Source organism: Copadichromis virginalis, linkage group LG17 (genome assembly GCF_057382275.1).
Source record: "Copadichromis virginalis isolate Kocher_CV1m ecotype Utaka linkage group LG17, C_Virginalis_male_GT1.1, whole genome shotgun sequence".
Classification (NCBI taxonomy): domain Eukaryota; kingdom Metazoa; phylum Chordata; class Actinopteri; order Cichliformes; family Cichlidae; genus Copadichromis; species Copadichromis virginalis.
Window position 1 is genome coordinate 18,776,716 of NC_140634.1, and position 19,640 is coordinate 18,796,355.

At 36.4% G+C, this 19,640-nt stretch overlaps 2 protein-coding genes across 2 annotated transcripts in view; both read right to left on the minus strand.

Moving 5' to 3' along the window:
- ptprb (protein tyrosine phosphatase receptor type b) overlaps nucleotides 1–8,301 on the minus strand; it is a 38,906-nt gene extending 30,605 nt beyond the window's left edge. Inside the window, exons 1-2 of the mRNA XM_085435993.1 lie at nucleotides 7,844–8,301; nucleotides 2,469–2,847 (exon numbers count right to left, since the gene is read on the minus strand). Coding sequence (XP_085292119.1) covers nucleotides 2,469–2,847; nucleotides 7,844–7,918 — 454 coding nt within the window. The 5' untranslated portion in view covers nucleotides 7,919–8,301. The remainder of the gene's footprint in view (nucleotides 1–2,468; nucleotides 2,848–7,843) is intronic.
- A 6,621-nt stretch (nucleotides 8,302–14,922) lies between these two features.
- Nucleotides 14,923–19,640, minus strand: part of LOC146689290 (receptor-type tyrosine-protein phosphatase R-like) — a 42,414-nt gene continuing 37,696 nt past the window's right edge. Inside the window, exon 16 of the mRNA XM_085436002.1 lies at nucleotides 14,923–18,957. Within this exon, the coding sequence (XP_085292128.1) occupies nucleotides 18,864–18,957 (94 nt within the window). The 3' untranslated portion in view covers nucleotides 14,923–18,863. The remainder of the gene's footprint in view (nucleotides 18,958–19,640) is intronic.

Below are 19,640 nucleotides of genomic sequence, written 5' to 3' on the forward strand. Positions count from 1 at the left end.
AGCACATGTGAACATGGTGCAGCTCGAGGCCGTTTAGGATCCACAGTTATTTCTTTGTTCTTTGTTTAAGCTTTTCTGACCCACAAAGCTACGACTGGTCTGAAGAATTTAGGACTGGTTCTGTACGTGCAGCCAGTCGCAGCCCTCTTCCTAAAACTGCTGTGAAGAAATGCCACCATGCTAATGGTTAAAGGCTACAAAGAAGTAAAGACATGGCATCAACATAGACCTTCACTGTGAAATGATTAGAAGTATCTTTACTCTGTAACTGGCAGACATACATGAACACTTTAAGAACTCTCTCATAACCTGAACCCAACATTAAATATTTAAGTTTTTCCTCTGTTGCCAACCAACTCTCTGAAATAAGCGCAGGAAACCTCGACACCACCCATAGTTCAGAGCAGAGAGCTTGTATTTGTTTCCAATAGCCTGAACATGATTTATGAAATTTGACCATTTTCTGTTACTATATGGGATAAAAATCAATGTCAGAAAATGATAACTGTTGCTTTTTTTATAGAAACTGTTAGCATTCATACATCTGCTGCTTAAGTCTGAAGTCAATCGTTTTCAGGTTCACATTCTCAAATCAAATAAACACAGAGTTAAAATTGTTTCAGCTCCAATAAAATCATCAGTGTGTCTTCTCTCCAGGAGCTATAATAAGGTGTGATGTTCAAACTTCTATGACAAGCAGGACTGATGAGGTTTTAGTTTTAGAAACATCCTATGAGGTCTTATCTTAAAGACCTCTTAGTACTTTTCTTCTGTCTTCCTCCCCTTACACCCAGCCAGCCGCAGCAGATGGCCACCCCTCCCTGAGCCTGGTTCTGCTGGAGGTTTCTTCCTATTGAAAGGGAGTTTTTCCTTCCCACTATCACCAAGTGCTTGAGCATAGTTTGATGCTCGGGGTTTTCCCTGTTTTATTGTAGAATCTTACAATATAAAGCACCTTGGCAAAACCGCTGTTATGACTTGGTGGTATATAAATAAAACTTAACTGAACCAAGTTAGAAATTAGCTACTTAGTTTTTATCTGGAGAGGATATACCATGTTCTGACTTTCTTTCTAAAAAGTCTTAAATGTAGAGTACTGCTATAACTTTGCCATAAATTTGGACAAAAATAAAGATGAAAACTAAATAGTGATGTTTGGAAGGTCAGTATAGTTGTGCTAGTTTATATAATGATTTGATATGTTTTAGCCTACCTCGTGACTAGCTACAGATCTAAGACTAATATAAAAACACTTGCACAAGGAATATGGAGGATGGGCGTTAAACTGTTCTCAATAATAGTTAATGTTGAGGACAAACAGACAAACGTCTTCATGTGACAGGAAGAAGATCCCAAAAACAGACCAAACTTCAGACCACGGTGTCTGACATGATCCTTCACGCAACAACTTAGTTAAATATAAAACTAAAGTCGGGATTAAGAAAGCTTGAATAATCTAGTAAGCTACAGGTGGATGGTTCTGTATCTAAAGATATCTTCAAATATCTTCAAAACTAAGTTTCTATTATTCTTTGAGACGTGAGACAGTTGCCTGGTTCATAGTTAGATTTTTCAACAAACTAACCAACCAACCAAGCTGGCAACCAAATAAATACATGTGATGTAAAAATATTTGACCAGTCCACTAAAGGTCAGTGGATGTAACAGTCGGCATGCCACAGAAGATAAGAAATCACAAACGCCACAGTAGAAGTGTTTTGCATTTCTGAGAAGGTTACTGTCGGGACTCGATTGGGTGCAGCAACACCCAGTTTTCCCCAAACTCAACACACACATGAACACAAACACACACTTATACACACCTTCACACCCTTTCCCAGTGCTTCCCACAGAACAAAGAAACAATGGAGGCAGGAAATGGCTGAACCCTGAGCTCTGCCCACGATGGAAATACACACTGAGGGTCCAACTTCTGTTCTGGACTCCCGCCAGCGTAGAGACACAACACACACACATGCATTTACTTTAACAGCTCTATCACTCTCTCTCAGCAGGGCAGGGGTTCCTGTAGCTAATCACAGAGCTGCAGAGAGGGGAAGCTGCATGACATTAACTCTGAGGTACACAAAGACATGGAGGTCGAGTCCTGTTGGTTCACTTCAAACGCGAGAGGGCAGAGGAGATGGAAACAATGCAATGAAACAGAAAACAATAGAGTATTAGCTCCACTATAGTGAATGGGGTTTAAGTCTGTGAACTGGTGCAGGTATGGTGTGTTTAGCACCGTGTCAAATAAAATAAAAATTTGTCTTGCCCTAATAAAACTACAAGAAGTAGCAGAAATGTCACACGTTCAACATAAATTCATTGTGCATTTGTAATCAAAATTACTGAGTATTCTAAGTAAGTAATGAGTATGCACATTAATATTGATATTTCCGTCAACAGTATGTATCTTTTTTGAATATTTTACATTTTTGACACATCTAGATGGGATCAGGACTTACTGGTGTGCGCGGTGATGTTTGCAGACTCCTGATCGGTCTTCGACTGCACCTGCAGCTGGTAGGTGGTCCCAGCCTCCAGGTGATCCAGAACACAGGTGAAAACTTCTCTCATGCTCTTGTTTCCTCCTGCTTCAACTCCTAGCTGGTCGGTTCCTACATGATGTGCTCTGCTTGAACCCTCCAACGCCTCCTCTTCTCTTGTTTTTTGCCTACACTCGATGCCATCTGTATCTGGAGAGGTCACAGTGAAAGAGCAGTTCTGTCCAGGTGTGCTCACAGTCAGTGATATGGAGTCCAGACTGGATACCAATTCAGATAAGGAGATGCTACATGGTGAAGAAGCTACATTTTCCTCTGCGGGAGCTGCGCTGCTTCCATTCTGACAGAAGAGATCAGACATCAGTGAGAAGAAACATTGAGAGGAAAACTTTAGAAATAAAAGCACAACATAAGTTTTTTTTCCAGGTGTTTGTGACCAAAAGGTACACCAGTTAATACTGGGGAAAAAAATGCAATGCCTGAGCAAGGAAACCAAAAGCTGCATTTCTCCACTTGAGGCTTCAAAAGTGAGTCAGTCCTCAAAGACTTCATTGTTAGAGCTTTACAGGAGTCATACCTTTTGGTGCATTTCTAATCACCTGACCAATAATATGGCTCCTGTGCAGTTAATTGTATCAAACAGTCTATAAAGTTTGAGCCATGGTGGCCCTGAGAGTAAAACTGCAGGTCCCCACGAAGTACCGTAGGAAAGAACACCAGTTCAACTGATTTTATTTTGGCATGTAAAAATGTGGAACGTTTTTCTCAGATAACTGAACATGACGTACAGTGTCAGAAAAGATTATAATATTGTTCAAAATATCAGAATGTAATTTTAACTATTTTATATATGTACATATATATACATATATATATATATATATATATATACACACACACATATGTATATATATATATATATATATATATACATATATATATATACATACATATATATACATACATATATATATATATATATATATATATATATATATATATATATATACATACATATATATATATATGTATATATATATATATATATACATATATATATATATATATATATATATATATATATATATATATATATATGTATATATATATATGTGGAATATGTATACATATATATATATATACATATATATAAAGGAAAAGAAAATCTCACAAAAAAACTATGCTACAGGATGCAGGTAAAGTGTGTTTTAATGGGATGAGTTGTTTAATATTGTAATTATATGTTCGCTTCTAGCCGTTTACCATTAGCTCGTCACTTCTGTCTCCATTGTGTTTCGTGAGGATGTCTTTTGTGAGCTGATGCTGTCTTTTCTGCCTTGAGTTGCAGTGCATTTGACCTCTCAGGTCCACTGTACTGAAATTCTGAGAACTGATTTTGGATGTTGCTGAGCACTAATGAGCAGGTCTCTGTATCTGTTAGCCAATACCACCCTATCGTCCAAATATGGTTAACAGTTTCTACAGACATGTTGATGCTGGAGCGTTCAGGAATCTGCAGCCTGTTTTCCATAAGGGAGGAAACAACAGACTTTTATAGTCTGCTTTCAAGTCTACAGGAGGTTCATTCCCAAAATGAAGACGTTGGGCGTTGCTGTACTTTGATCCCATTGTTCTGATAAATTTCTGAAGTTCTGGCTACAGAGGAGCCAAAACGTAAGTAGTACTCAGATCATGAGTCCAAATTTTCCCCACCCTTCTTAATTTTGATCAGCAAACAAAAACTTTTTTTTCATTTTTCTTTAATATTTTCTGCTTTCCAAATATTTTTCTGATTTTGACTCACACATGAATAGGGGCATATTTTGGTGTTGATGCTCCAACCACTGAGAGGTAAGAGCCCAGTTTGACCTGCAAAGTAGGCGCTGGGAAGTAAGGGGGGTGGTGTAAGTTGAGCGGCTATTTTTAGAGTCCTTTCTATACCTTGTTCTGTAGTTTGTTTTTTCCTACTTGTTTTTGGCTTTCAATTTAACTCACTGAGGTTCAGACCCTAAAAACAGCTCAACTGGGTTTAGGAAAGGATCACAGATGGACACAGTGATGCCACCAGTTGCATTTTGAAGAGTGCTAAGTTATCAGCTAATGCCAGCTAAATTAGTTAGCACGCTGCATCCATAGACTGTATCAGAGCATCACACAAACTCCTGCTAATCAGTGCTCTGTAACATCCAAATAAAATCCTAGAATATAACTCCTCAAAACTGCAGCTCAGACATCTTGGACGGTCTGTTAGTACAATAACCTCACAGCAGCCATATTAGTGGTCAGATAATGTCATTAAAAATGCTCCACAACGCTCCAACAGCACAAACACAGTCCAGAGGTCCAGTTCAGTGACTCCAGTTAACTGAGGTGAAGCCTAGCACACAGCTAGCAGCTCCAGCCACCTGTGCCACCGTCCATTTAGCAGTCAAAGAGACCAGGCCCCCAACAATGCCAACTGTAAGCCAATGTAAAGAGGTAAGTTATAAAAATATTCTGTACAATTGTTATGAAGAGACTAAATTAGCTACAGAGAACGTATTTATACATAATTCCTGCTTTAAAGTTGAGCATTTTAAAATGTTTATAGGGACTGACTTGCTTTTGAACCCTCAAGTAGACATCAGTGGAACAGCAGATTTTGTCTAATGGCCCCAGATGTTGCTACTTGACCAACAACATTAATAACCTTTGAGATTCACACACCTTTATCACCAATGTAATATCCCACTCTGTCAAGCTACACACCAATGGACACTTTGTGTGTGACTTAGTCATACCAGCAGTGCAGCTTTGACAAAACAGCATTAATTAATGAGACTGAGGTGCACAAAGCTATCAAAGTGTCACCCAAAATGAGCAAAAATAGAATCAAATTTATTTGGTTCACCTCATGAGGGTCCAATCAGAAATGGCAGAAACTGACCGATCAAACCAACAAGCTTTTTAGCAACTACTGTCAGCGTCTGCTGTGAAGTATAAAGATTAAGAGTTTATTTTAGTAAAAGGGCTGATTTTAAGGCTTTGAGAGCTGCAGAGTTTCTGAAGTATCCACCGCACGGACAGTTATTCAGCTGTGCTATTTAAAGAGCTGCGACTGCATGTTTGTGCGTTTCTATCATGTTTTGGGTTTGACTGTTGAACTGACCTCCTCTGTACTATGATAATAAAGTTGGAGATAGTTGCTTCTGAGCTTTTTGTCCTCAAATTTTGGCCAGCACAAGAGAAAATAAAACAATTTGTCACTGATAATGAAGTTCAGGGAGTTCAGAGACAACAATGCGGCAATGAGGCGACAGTCAGGAAGAGAAGGAAGTGCGACCGAGGAAAATGAGACTGTATAAATGTTGGTGTAACTTACTAATCACAGAAGTAGCAGCATGAGGTTATGGTTAAATCAACCTTCAATCGGCTTTGATATACTTTGATATAGTTGGAATTCTTTATTAATAAAGAAACGCCTGAACTGCCCCCAAACACTAATGTGAGCTAAACCTTGGCTTACTGTGAGGTCAGACTCATTAACCCTGTCCTACCCAGATAACTGACAGTGAGACTAGTCTGGGCTTCATTTTGCAAAAGTTAAGCACTGGAAAATGTGTGCTATGACATGTCCAAATGTGGCCCACATGTCATAGCACACCTCATATGTGGCACGTCATCGTTAAACCTCTGGGAGATTTTAGGCAGTCAGTCAAAGTCAAATATGGCCCAAGCAAAACTGTACAGGAGCCAAACCTTCACTGCTACTTGGGTAAACCTGCTGATGTGCAGTTTTTGGTTTCAGCCAACAATCATCAGAGTGTAAACCTGAAGACACTGGCTAGAAGTAAAATGTTCTGTTCAGTGTTTCTTTCACTGAACAAACATAAAGAAACATGAAACTGAAGCAATGATAGTAAGAACATCCCATTTTTTTTACTTCTGAAAAAAAAAATACATATTTATTATTTGGAACTGTAATCTAGAAATGCATTCATCAGGAGCATGTGTTTCTTCTCTGCTTTTCTGCAATCACATCCCTGGTTTAGCGCCAAACAAGTGACTCGCTTGTTTGAGTGTTTTAACCGCCGGGTCCACATATGTGGACATCACATTTTGGGTTGCCTAGACCAAAATACTAAATTTTGCTTTACAAGGGCCTGATATCCACTTACAAGGACATTATACGCCACTGTTCTATCGAAATTTAAAACAAATGTTCTCAATTGTGGATCTCATTTTTCTCAGAAACAAAAATTGGGTAAAAAAAAATCTGGTAATTCTTTGTTTTTACATTCATCAGGTCCTAATATGTCCAAATATCAAAGAGAAATTAAAAATGCATGACATGGAAGAGTTCAGGTCTTAGGAGGTTAAAGTGGATGGAAGTATATTTAATGAAGTGAACCGTGCAAAAAGAAATCATTTTATACATAGAAAAATGTTTTAGATTGTGTAAATGCTCCATCACATGTTGGAGCTCAAAGCAACACAAAGAGAGATGGCACTTTATGAGGTTTCCCTTTGCAGTAACAGGTGTCACCAAAGAAGACAAACTGTATCGCACAAACTTTTGTTTGTATCGAACTCAAAGTCTAAATTATGATTTTTAAAGGGTTCATTTCAAATAAAGTCTCATACATTTCTGGCAATTTTCTTGATTAAACATTTCCGTTTTGGTGTTTAGAACAGGTCAAAAGCCTTTGAAAAGTGTTGAATGTTAATCAAATCAAACACTATGCATAGTTCACTGGTGACCTGATGGATGCTAACACCAAGATTTGTTTGTCATGAAGACAAATCTTTCTTAAAAGGATGAAAAATACAGATTGTTCTAAATATATACGTATATGTATATATATTTGGTTGGTTTAAGACAAAGTTTGCTGTTATATCTCAAGTTCATTTTATTTATCTCATTGCGTGTAATTTTATTCACACCTGACTGCTTTGGTATTTAAAATGTAAAAAAAGAAGGGCCAGTTTTATTTTGCAGTTTAATTTAAAGAACTGAAAGAAACCATGATTTAATATTTGCTCATCTTGTATTAGGCACACTTTTGAAAACAGAGTTGCGGAGACTTGTTCACAAAGCACTTTGTTTCTTTTCTTGTTGCATTTTTGTAAAAGTCCATGAAATATATAATAATTACTAAATTTCTAAAAAAAAAATTACATATTTGGAAAAGTAAAAAAAGTTTGCATTGTGTCCGAGATGACCCTGGACTACAGGAGCATGCAGAGTGATCAAAGTTAATCTAAAGAGTAACTCAGATCGCACGAGGTTGATATCACATTTGAAGCTTCTTATGTATGTGCTCCTTTTCTACACAGATCATGAATGTCAGACTGACCTGATGCAGCATCAGCAGCAGCAACGAGGTGAACCGCAGACAGCAGAAATAACTGCAAACTTTACATTTCAGCATTTTGATCCTGTCTCAGATCCCCACGCGGACCATGCACCACCATAATCCTAAGCCTGAGGTAGGACGGGTGTGTTTGTATTCACTGTTTCAGGTGGATGGTAGAAAATATCCTTCTCTTTAGTCTCTTTTGTGTTCAGCAAAGAATCCAAGTCCTGATAGGAAACCGAAGAAAAATGTTGAGAAAAAGTGGTTAAATGTCCTTTTTAATATCTTTTAAAAAATTATTCCTTTTTTAGACAAAAAATTGAAATTTTCCCAGGAAATGTGGTTTTATTTATCCGTCGTCTCTGCTCTGCCTCGTGTCCATCCTCTCCTTAAAACTCTCAAAGTAAAACAGCCTTTCCCCTCTTTGCGCTCCCTGTCTCACCAGCTGTATGTCTCTCTTCCTGCCTGTCTGTCTGTCACTCTATAGTGTTGAGGTTGGGACTCAGTAGCGGACTTCCTCAATCAGGCCAACAGACCTGTGAGTCACTGCAAAGGCACGACTACAAACCCAGCCTGGATGGAGGCTAAAAATAGGCCTGCAACTACAATAGCAGCACACCTTGATGCACTGACAGCAGAGGTAGATGTTAAAAATAGAGACGAGTGTTTGATTAAATCTCACTGAGACTGAAGTTTAAAGTTTGCTCCGTCTCTCTTTTTTAGTGACAGCTTTGTCTTTGGATGCCGCTCCATTAGTAACTTTGCTGTTTCTGTGGGTCTATATTCGGCTCAGCTGTATATTCAACTCTAACAAGTCTTCTATTGAGTAGGTTTACAAGCTAAACGCCAAGCCACTGTTACTCCCTTCAATGGCAAGTGACCTGCTGGATATTCAGAGAGCATAAAACCAGTGCATCAAAGAGCTGGGGAATTATTTTTATAGAGCCAACATCAATGATGATTATATTCATATAAGAATTTATATGTATGACTAAACTCTATCTTAAGAAAAGATATAATCCATAAAGTTTCTTGATTAAACATTTCCGTTTCTAGCCATGTAGTGGCTAGAATTTTGTTTGCACTGACAACAACAGGTCTCACCCATATGGAAAAGAAATAGTAAAAACTTATATGACTTAACTCATGAAAGTGGCCACTTTCATGAGTAAATCATATAAGGCTTACATGATTTACTCATGAAAGTGGCCACTTTCACATTACTTTCATATATTGTTTTAGTAAGTATCCAAAACATACAAGTTTCATTATATAATTCTTCAAGGGATCTTATATCTGTTTTTACTCTTGTATGCTTTTCATACAAGTTTCACACAAGACAGATACAAACCTTATAAGTTTTATATATATCTTTTCCATATGGGCATTCTCAACAGGTGCTGGACTTCACCAGCACTGCCCTTTGTCCACAATTTTTTTTAGGTATTTGTCGGCAGCCTTTCATGAAAAGGTTCCTGTTAGGTGGTATATTTAAGGTGGCCCAAGGATTGCTTCACTGAGTGATGAACTCTGGCTTGCCCTGCAGCAGTTTGCAGCTGAGTGCAAATCAAGGAGTAAGGGTTAGTACCTCAAAGCCTGAGGCCATGGACATTTCCTGGACACCAGCTAGATAATATACTCCATGCATTACTACCAGGAGCAGGCCAACCCAGGACGTGCTGGATTATGCTTCTTGGCTGGCTCGGTGTCCCTGCAGTGGAATTAGAGGCCTCATTTAGGGAGGGGGAGGTCTGGGCATTTCTGGTTACACTGTGGTCACCATGACATGGACCAAAATAAGCATCAGAAAATGGATTGATGGTTTAATAGGTCAGTATAACGAGACAGAGCCATGGTTTATTTAATGGATATGCATTAAATATATGCAACCAACACTTCTCAAAAGGAGCAACGTGACAGCAAGGGGGCTCCATTTCTTCTTTCGAAGTTTTACGACTACCAGCGATCAGCTGCCGAGTGCTTACAGGCGAGTTTCCATCATCCATGCAAACTACAGACAACCGTGTCAATCTGCGAGCAATAAAAGCATTCACAAGGAGATTTTGGTGCATCATCTTCTAATATCGCCTAACAAAGTCCACCACCCTCAGGGAATACACAGCATTCCCTAGTGAGGACCCCAAGGGGGCCCACTAACCAGTGTCTGAGACACAGTAATGGACAAAGTGGTTTTCCAACAACCACAGTTTTTTTTTTTTTTTCCATAGCAGAATTTTAACATAGAAGCCTAACACATCCTTACATGTGTGACAAACTGCTAAATACTGGAAATCAAATTTCAGCTTTTCCACTTTTCACTGTACAACTTTTATCTTGTAGTTTCAACAAATACAAGTCAAAATAATAAATACCATGAAAGTTATGTTGGAAAATTCAGATTTGTTGGTTCTTGTCTGTAATGCCTAATTAGCTATAATTGTGCTTTCAGGCCTCTGGTTAGCTTTCTAGCATGATGGAGTTTTGTTTATATTATCTTTGTAAAAAACGTAATAATTCTAATTCAGTTTTGTGTTATGAATTTCTCTACTGTTTCCCCTTTCCTCCCAAAATATATACACTTAATTATCCACAATAACAAGACAATGATCAGTAGATTTTTGGCCAGGGCTGCCAAAGATCAAATCTGAGCCAGAAAAGGTCAAAGTCGACTTCTTTATGAAGCAGTGTTACAAGTTAAAGGCCAAACTCCTTTTGTTTCAGTTAGTTTGAGCCACATTTAGTCATCCCCACCTTTTTCCTTCCTTCCTGTTCCCCTCCTCTCTCTCTCTCTCTTAATCATAGTTTCTAGGAACAAAAGTTTTCAGCTCTACACAAGTTAGTCTTTAGTGTAACTCTGACCATTAAACATTTCATTTTATGGAATCTGGTAAATTTCAATGCAACAGTTTGTGCAGGGGTTACTCTTATTATTTTACTGTATACTAAAAGTTTCTCTCCCAAAGTAAGCTCTATAAATGTGTGTCACTTTTTCATGTCATGTTGACCGCTTCTCCCAGTCTCTGTTCAAATGTGACTTTTAGGTGTTTTTGTAACGCCACATTGCTCACATACCTCAAAAACATTTGCACATACAAATACATGATGCTTAATTTAGAAACTGAGACAACTCCCTTTAAAAATTCCCTATTTAATTTTTTTTAGCTGCTGTTTATTGAGAAGATGCTGATTAAATGCTGGGATTAAAACTTTAAATTTAACCACAGTAAATTAACGTATCTCAGCTGTAATATCGTAACTTCTCAATGTTTCCAGAATCCCTACATATACTATTAAATAATAGTATAAATATTTTTTTCCCATTTATGTCTGTCTTTTCAGATACACTTTGTAAATTGAAGTTCTTTTGACTGTTGGATTATAATATTATTGTCATATTAGGTTGTTTATATAAATTTCCATTTGCTATACCAGACTAGGTATTATATGAACATGTTTTTATGGCCTTCAGTACCAAACATATTTCCTGTGTTTCTTGATATTTACATGCTGAATATTTTTATCAGCATATCTTTATTTTGTTGTTGTCATCACTGCTTCTTGATTTATTAAAGTACATAAAAAGTAAAAAATAAATAATAAGATAAAAATATTTAATGTCATCGCATAACTTCAGCATTTAAATGTCAACATTTGGCAACCAGAGGCTCCAATCCTGCACCCCAGACAGCTTTACACCATGTAAGACTTTACAGAGAAGTAACTGAAGTTATTTTCATGGTTTAGATATTTTGTGGGATATCACATGAAAAAAAAACCCCTGCTAATATACATCGTAAATATAAAGCAGTATTTTTGCTGCAGAACATTTGTGAAATGAAAATCAAAAATATTATTACTTATGTAATTATAGTCTGCTTATAATCACGGACTGAAATTATATGTTTGAGATGTTCAGGGAAACTATTTTTGCATTTTTTCCAGTTACTTCTGAAAATGGGGTCAAGGCCAGAGGTCGAATGGGACACGATATTTAGACGCAAACTATAACGTGATAGTTTGAATGCCCACATAGCAGTGCCATTTCCTAAATGTTACCAATATAAACATAGGCAGCAAAACTTTAAACAAAGTTATAAAAACAAAAGACATTTTATGAAAATTTGAGCTTGAAAAGGTCTAAGGTCCATAGTCAAATATTTAGAATCCTCATATCATCCTATATGTCTATGTGTTGTCAATACAAACAGTGGCAGTAATAAAATGTTTAAAAACAGTTCTATATGGCCTTTTATTATCATTTTGACCTTCAGATCTACTAACCCTGAAGGAGAAGTCAGAGGTCAGCTACACAATATATACCATACTCGTAAGGAAATTGATAAGTTAGGCACCATTGAATGACACAGGAAGTCATTCGTGCCTGTGGCTCTGTCTCTGTACAGTTCCTCCATCTAAAGCACAAGTACACACTGCAGTAGCTGCACACTGTCACATCCTCCACAGAGAAAATTACAGTCAGTATGATAAGACAGGCACTTTCAAATTTATCTCATTCAATTTTATGTAAGACTTTGGAATATTTATACATCAGACCTATTTGTATTCAATAGAGCTATTTTTTTTTTATTTTTTGTATGATTTATTATTAGTACTTTAACTAGTGAGTTATGTTTGTACTATCTTCGAGCAACCGTACCCTCATAATTTCCTCTGAGATTTATAAAGTAGTCTGTTTTTGTCAATTTGTAACTATAAAAATCACTAAATCACTTCATCCCGAAGACCTTGGTGGGTGTAAGTTAAATTTGAATAGACTGTTAACATGAGCCCACTCTACACTCCTACAAACTTTTATCAGAATTCATACAAAACTTTGAAGTATTGTATTTACAGATGGAAAAAAACTAACACCATTCATCGAACACTGTTGTTAAATCCCCTGAATTTAAGCTGAAAGTCTGCACGTCCAACATGTTATTAATGTTTGATGTAAAACTTTAAAAATTGTCTCACTGTCCAAATATTTATGGCCCTGCCGGTATCTGGTTTTAAATCTACAGAAACGTTTAGACAACAATATAATCTGTCAACTTTTATACAAGTCCTTGCTGCTGCAATACTCCCACGTTTGATTCCTCTATTCAAGTTAGTGTACAATACACATGTAAAAACCTTGGATATTATTTGGACAAAATAAATTTAGGTCCTCTATTTTTATTTGCCTATATGCTGCCACCCCAGTTCTGGCAACATTCAATTATGGATTTAGATGGATTATAAACACAAACATGGAAAGAGTCAATGAAGATAAGCAAACAGGAATCCATATTTTTCATGTCCAGTGTTTTTAATCCTCAGGTTACAGGTAACAAATATATATATATATATATATATATATATATATGTAGATAGAGTAGATAACAAGGTTACAGCACTACTCAGTGGCTAATGTTCTGAACCATTACAACATTCAAGCTGGTTAGTAATACATTAAAAAGCCATGTTTCATAGGTATAATAGTTAGACCGTACATACACTAATTAGTATCAAGTGTACTCTGACTGATCTGTAATGCCCACACAAAAGAAGTTTAAAAAGGACCGTAATGTTATTTATAATATATATATATATATATATATATATTTTTTTTTTTTTTTTTTTTTTAAACTGTACAATTAAAAATGATCTTTGAGTAAATGCACATGTACAACTCATAGCAGAATTGGTAAAGCTTAAGAAAGTAGTATTCCAATGCATGTATTCATGAAAAGAAGTTAATACCACATGAATCAATGTGCAAGAGAGACCGAAGATTTAAATTAAAACACCTTTGAACCACTGGGCTAGAAACTTTTCATTAGCTAAAATTCCTCAATAGGGTAATGTTTGCAAATGAGTAGATTTTTTAATTAGGTATAATCTACACCAGCCAGTCCCCAACCCCCGGGCCATGGACTGGGAGCGGTCCATGAGTCGTTTGGTACTGGGCCGCGAGAGTTGAGGCTCGAGCGTGTAATTTATGGTTTTCAGCGTTTTTAATCGTTTTTTTTTTTTCGTTATTTTTTATCATTAACTCCGTTTCCCTGGGTCTTTTCACACGTGTTATGAACAAATCTTTTTATTTTTGGTACTGGTTTTATTTTGTTGCATTTATCGGCGACACCTTAAAAGCCGGTCTGTCAAAATATTGTCAGACATAAACCGGTCCATGGTGCAAAAAGGTTGGGGACCGGTTTATGTCTGAACTAAAGAACAGATCCGTACATAACTGACAAGCTGATTGACTTTGGCTAGCTAAGGCTAGTGAAAGATTTAAAACTTTAAAGTTATAGTGTGTACAATTTCCACCACTAGATTACAGATATCAGTTCACTGAGTTCTGCTTTCTTACCTCTGCCAATCAAGTGCAAAATCCTAGCTACAGTGACTGTTAAAGGGCAAACAAGTTTTAGTCAGCCAAAAGAGTTTAGACAGATTAAATTTAGACTGTAACCCATAATACCTGCGGGCAGCTGGCATGTTTCAAGAACTGTTTGTGTAAAAATACTTTTTGGATACACTATATTTCAATATTTGAATAATAGACATTAAATACAAATGATATGGTCACTTAAATATTTTGCAGTATTTTTCATTTTTACCCCAGAAGACCCCCAAAAACTCTTGCCACTATTGATCTACAGAGAGTGTACTCTGATAACAAAGTGACTCTGGACTGGATCCAGCTTGGAGAGTTTCCCTATTGTGTAATCTGTTTGCCTGCTGTTTAACTCAGCTGTCAATGCTGGATGAGAAGCATCCACCTTAATTTTTTTAATGTGCTGAAAGTGGTTCATATATTAGCACAAGTTTAAAAATAGTCTCTGTGCCAACATAGTTAACTATGCATGTGAAAATGGTAAACAGCTTTTCAGGTGCTTAAGATTTAGCTTTATATTAAGTTTAAAATTTCAAAAGTACAAGACAATGCTAGACTCCTGTATAATAATGTAAATACACACCTTAGCACTTTTAAATGATTGGAAGTTTTAGTTTTGTTTGGTCCACATGCTCATAGTTTCTATTGTTGATTTCCTGGAATGAGCCAGAATAATCATCCAGTGCCGATGACTTTTGCCGATGACTATAACTTTAAAAAGTCAAGAAATTAAAACGTAAGCTTGCAGTAGTTTCTAATGAAGTGAAAGAAGAACATTCTCTAAATGGCTATACATTAGCATCTGAGTTAAAAAAAAAAAAAAAAAAAAAAAAAAAAAAGTAGTAAATTTAAAGATCTTCAGCAGAAAGTTGAATTCTTACAATAAACACTAAGAGCCCGGAAGCTGTAAATTTCATGTCAAAAAAATGAAATGCACTCCAAATTGTTTTCAATACAATGTGATTACAGTATGATAATTCTTTAAACATTTAGGGTCCCTTTAAGCTCCATCAACAGTCAACAACAATACAAGTACAGAACATGAACCACATCCTACTGTACACAATACTACGTCAGAGGCAGTGTGTATTGTTGTGCCCGCTGCTGTAGAGGGCATGGAGGCTGGGCTGAACCCACTTTCACTTCAGTCAGTTCAAACAGAGAAAATTGTATCACTACTGAAATATCCGGATTCGTCATCCAGTTCCTGAATTTGCTGAAGTGAACAGCGGGTTGATGATGGTCCCATGAGGCACGTTGGACGTGCAGACAAAGAGACTCTGGTCCGAAGTCCCATGATTGTATCATAAGTAAAGAAGTAAATAAAAATATATTGTTACATAGAAAAAGTCTTTAAAGTTCCTCTTGCTTATTTTCCCTTAACGGTCTGATCCCAATGCTCCCAGTTATAGCAGCGAGATTTGTGTTTTTGTGATGTGTACTTTGAAAAGATAACTGCCCACATTGGGTTTAATAGCACTTTAACATGTACTGTACATGGTTTTCCCATTCACACAGAGAGAATATTAGATGATAATGCCAGTGTTCTTCATTACTGACATTAGTGTTGAAACCTCTGATCTCTAACAGAAAACTGAAATAGATGTCTCAATATTGTTATTTTTGTTTCACATTTTGTTCAAAAAAAAAAAAAAAAAAAAGAAGTAGTCTATTGGTTCTTTAAAAAAATAATTTACTGACAAATATAAGAGTCAATACTTTTTCTTTAGCTGTAATTTAGTTTAAGGAAATTTAGAAATTACTGCTCCAACACAGAGAGAGGCTTAAACAAAACTAAGGTTTGAGGTTGTGTCAAGCTTGGATTTTCTGTCTCCAACAGACCAAAAGCCAATTTTTAATTCATGTCAAACATTTAATGATAATGAGATATGTAGCCCAAATGGCTACAGTTGACAGAGGACTGCTAAAGACATCAAAAACATGTAAAAACTGTATAAAAATAAAGTTATTATTACTTTGATACACCAAAATAACATACTCACTAAATAACATAATTTACAACAGCACATCGATGTGATGACTGCACCATATTTCACATTTTTGGTATAAAGCAATATATCACACAACAGGGAACATGTCACTGCTAGACAAGGTTAACTAGATGGAGTGTAAACTCTGAGACCGAGCAGCACTAATTTCGTATTTGTGGCATCAGGAATGGCTTGTATTTTTTGACCCTGTTTTAGAAAGCCAAACTAAAATGGCAACACTCATTTTAGAGAAGACCACTGTTATCCTTTGCTACAGTCTGTTCATTTGAACTATGAATCATGCGAAGTTACCAAAGACCTTAAATAAAAATATAGAGCTTGAAGTAGCTATATCAAATCCCCTTCAGTTAGGCAGGGTTCAAACTGCTGGGGGGATAGTGGGGGGGATTTCTAGGCAAAAGCTAAAATATGATTTTTTTTGTTTTGTTTCTTTACACTCCCTGTGCTCTTCAGCAATCACAACCTGATTTAATTATAGATCAAATATAGGGCTGTTCGATATAACGATATATATTGGATGACAATATAAAAACATCTATCATTTCATTTTATACTATCGTTTGTTTCGTGGTGTCACAAAATAAACTGTTTAAGGCAATATTTTTTCGTCATTTTGATGGTCACTGTAGTGGCTATATTAATTTCTTAAAGTTCTCTCTTTCTCTTATATTTAATATAACCACACTACGGACGGACAAGCGCCTGTTTAATGCGTTGTCGTTAGCAACAAAACCATTGCGTGTCCGCTTGTTTATTTTCCACATAAACCTTTCATAATAAAGCTCAAGATCCTGTTTAGACTTTTCAAAATAAACTGAATCGCGTGAAAGAGTATGCAGAGTATTTACGGATGAGAAGCAAAAAAAGAGCCGTCAGGCGTTAAAAAATAAACCTTAGACTCAAACATTAGAACAGGCTTTTCCCCGCAGCACGCCGTGTAATAAATACTTACAAAGAAAACGGCGGCCGTTACAACTTATGTCTAAAAATGTATAGTTTCATTCAGCATTAAAACACTCTACTCCAGTTACACGACGCCCAGCTGGAAACACTTCACGCAAGTCGAGCTGCCCGAGATTCGAAGAGTTTATAGAAAATGTTAAATTTTTGTGATTTATATCGTTATCGGGACGATAGATGTCTTATATCGGGATATGAGATTTTGGTCATATCGCACAGCCCTAATCAAAGTTTTGACTTTTAATTTAACAATTAAAAACACTACTTGTGAGATACCTTGCAAGCCACCATTTTCCATTTCCCTATGTATTTTCATTTGTTTATTTATTTATTTAATGTATTATTCATTGGTCTTTTTAAGTGTTAACATAAAGGTGATAAAGAAAAAAAAAATTATTTCTTTTGCATTGTAAGTTACAGCTACCATATTACCCAGACTTAGCATTGCTGCCAGAACCTCTCTGGAGCTGTACTTGATGAATATTACATAAACAACTGTTAACACCACTATACAAGCTTCGCTTAGCAGCAGAATATTAGATTTAATTGGTTTAACAAAAATACTGTATTAGGATAATGCACTACTAGTTATAGCATGAGTTAAGTGGTTAGTATATATTTATCAACATTAAAGCAATAAAACTACTGGAGCTATAATTAGCCACTAATTGCTTTGCTGTACTACAAGAACTATAGCTTAGCAGAAGATTAGCATCAATCTGCTTTGTTAGCTTTTAGCATGTTGTTAAAGGTAGCCCCATTTGGGACCTCAGCAAAAGCTGGGAAACTTACAGAAACAAGAATGTAAAAGTTGCTGTTACCCCATGGGCAACCGTTGATAAAATAATTTATTTGTTAGCTGTTTATCCATTAGCTTACAAGCTTACATAACTACCAATGTCAGTTGTTAATGTATCTGAACCTAGCATTAGCCCTATTGATGTCAATCTAGTTTGTGTGTTTGGCATCTCTGAGAAGTTTGATGTGCAATAGTTTAATAAGTCAATGAGATTGTGAAAAAATATGAAAAAAGAAAACCCACCAATAAATAACAGGTTAAAAAAAAAAAAAAGGAGCATTTGAACCTTGTCTTAGCCTAAGTGTAGGAAGTGCACTGTGACTAAATCAGAGAGTAATGAATAGCATGCTGAGGTCACAAACAGGTAAGTGTTGGTTCAACAGTACTAGAATAGTTTAACCAATGGTGCAGCTAACAGTCATTTTTCAGTAGCCATTTTTATAAAAACACCACATTACAAAATAATGAAAATGCTAGAAGACATAAACACAACAGTGTTATTGAACAATGTACCATCAGTTTCAGTAAATTGAAGTTGTTAAGTCTCCATGACAAAAGAGACATTATGGGAGAGTCTGGTTAGTTAAAACTCGATCCAACAATCGGTTGGTTAAGTGAAATGGGCGGGTCCACAGAGTTTGATGAAAAAGAAAAGATGAAAAGATACATTCCATTCTTAATAATTTGCCTTTCCCTTTTCCTTGAGCAGATTCTTCCCAGAACAGTCCTGCTTGGTTGTCCATGCTGTCCATCAAATTCCAAGGCCTCCTCCAGAATTTCCCAGACTTCCCAAACCACAGTTCACACCCGCAGAGGACTGTTTTAGCACACTTCCAGGTTAAACTTGTACCTTCGTCAGGTGGATAAACCTCACTGGCCAGTTTCTGCACATAGACGGGCTTCATATAGGCTCAAGGCATGATGGACAAACTCATACTGTTCACCTGTCTGGATCATGCCTCCTCTACATAACGGAAGAGAGAGACAGAGTTAGGAATGAGAAGCAAAACTATTTGTTTAAAACATGCAATAGGGATGAATTTAGTGCTGGCAATAAACCATAACACACCATCTGACTCTAAAGTGCAGACAAAGTCAAATTTGCAATTTATGTATCTTATGTCACTTAACAAGGCTGGGCGACATGTTACAAATCTCCAAAACAACTCCTGATGAACTCAACAAATCAAAGTCATATTCGTCCAATCATTCAAACTTTGTTATGATTACTAATAATTTAATTTAAATTAATATGTATTGGATACATGTTTAAAAAAGGTCCTCAATGAGCGCTTTAGCAACCACAAAGAGGACAAAAAACAACAACAACTAAACACTGAACATAATCATCAATGGCAAGGAAAAAAGCGACCACACAGAAAGAAAACTGCCAAAACCAGTTTAAACAATCAATGCAACACAAAACAACTGCAGGACACCTTAAATTTCCACAAATGAGGGGGGGGAAAAAATAAAAAATAAATGTCCAGATACACATAATATACACAATTGTAAACAAAAACAACCAGAAAGAGATAAAAAAAATGACCACAAACTAAAACAAGACTATCACCAAAAGGTCTGAAACAACTGCAAGGACACACTCAATGCCTTCAAAGGGAAACCAAGAGACCACAGAGACTTAAA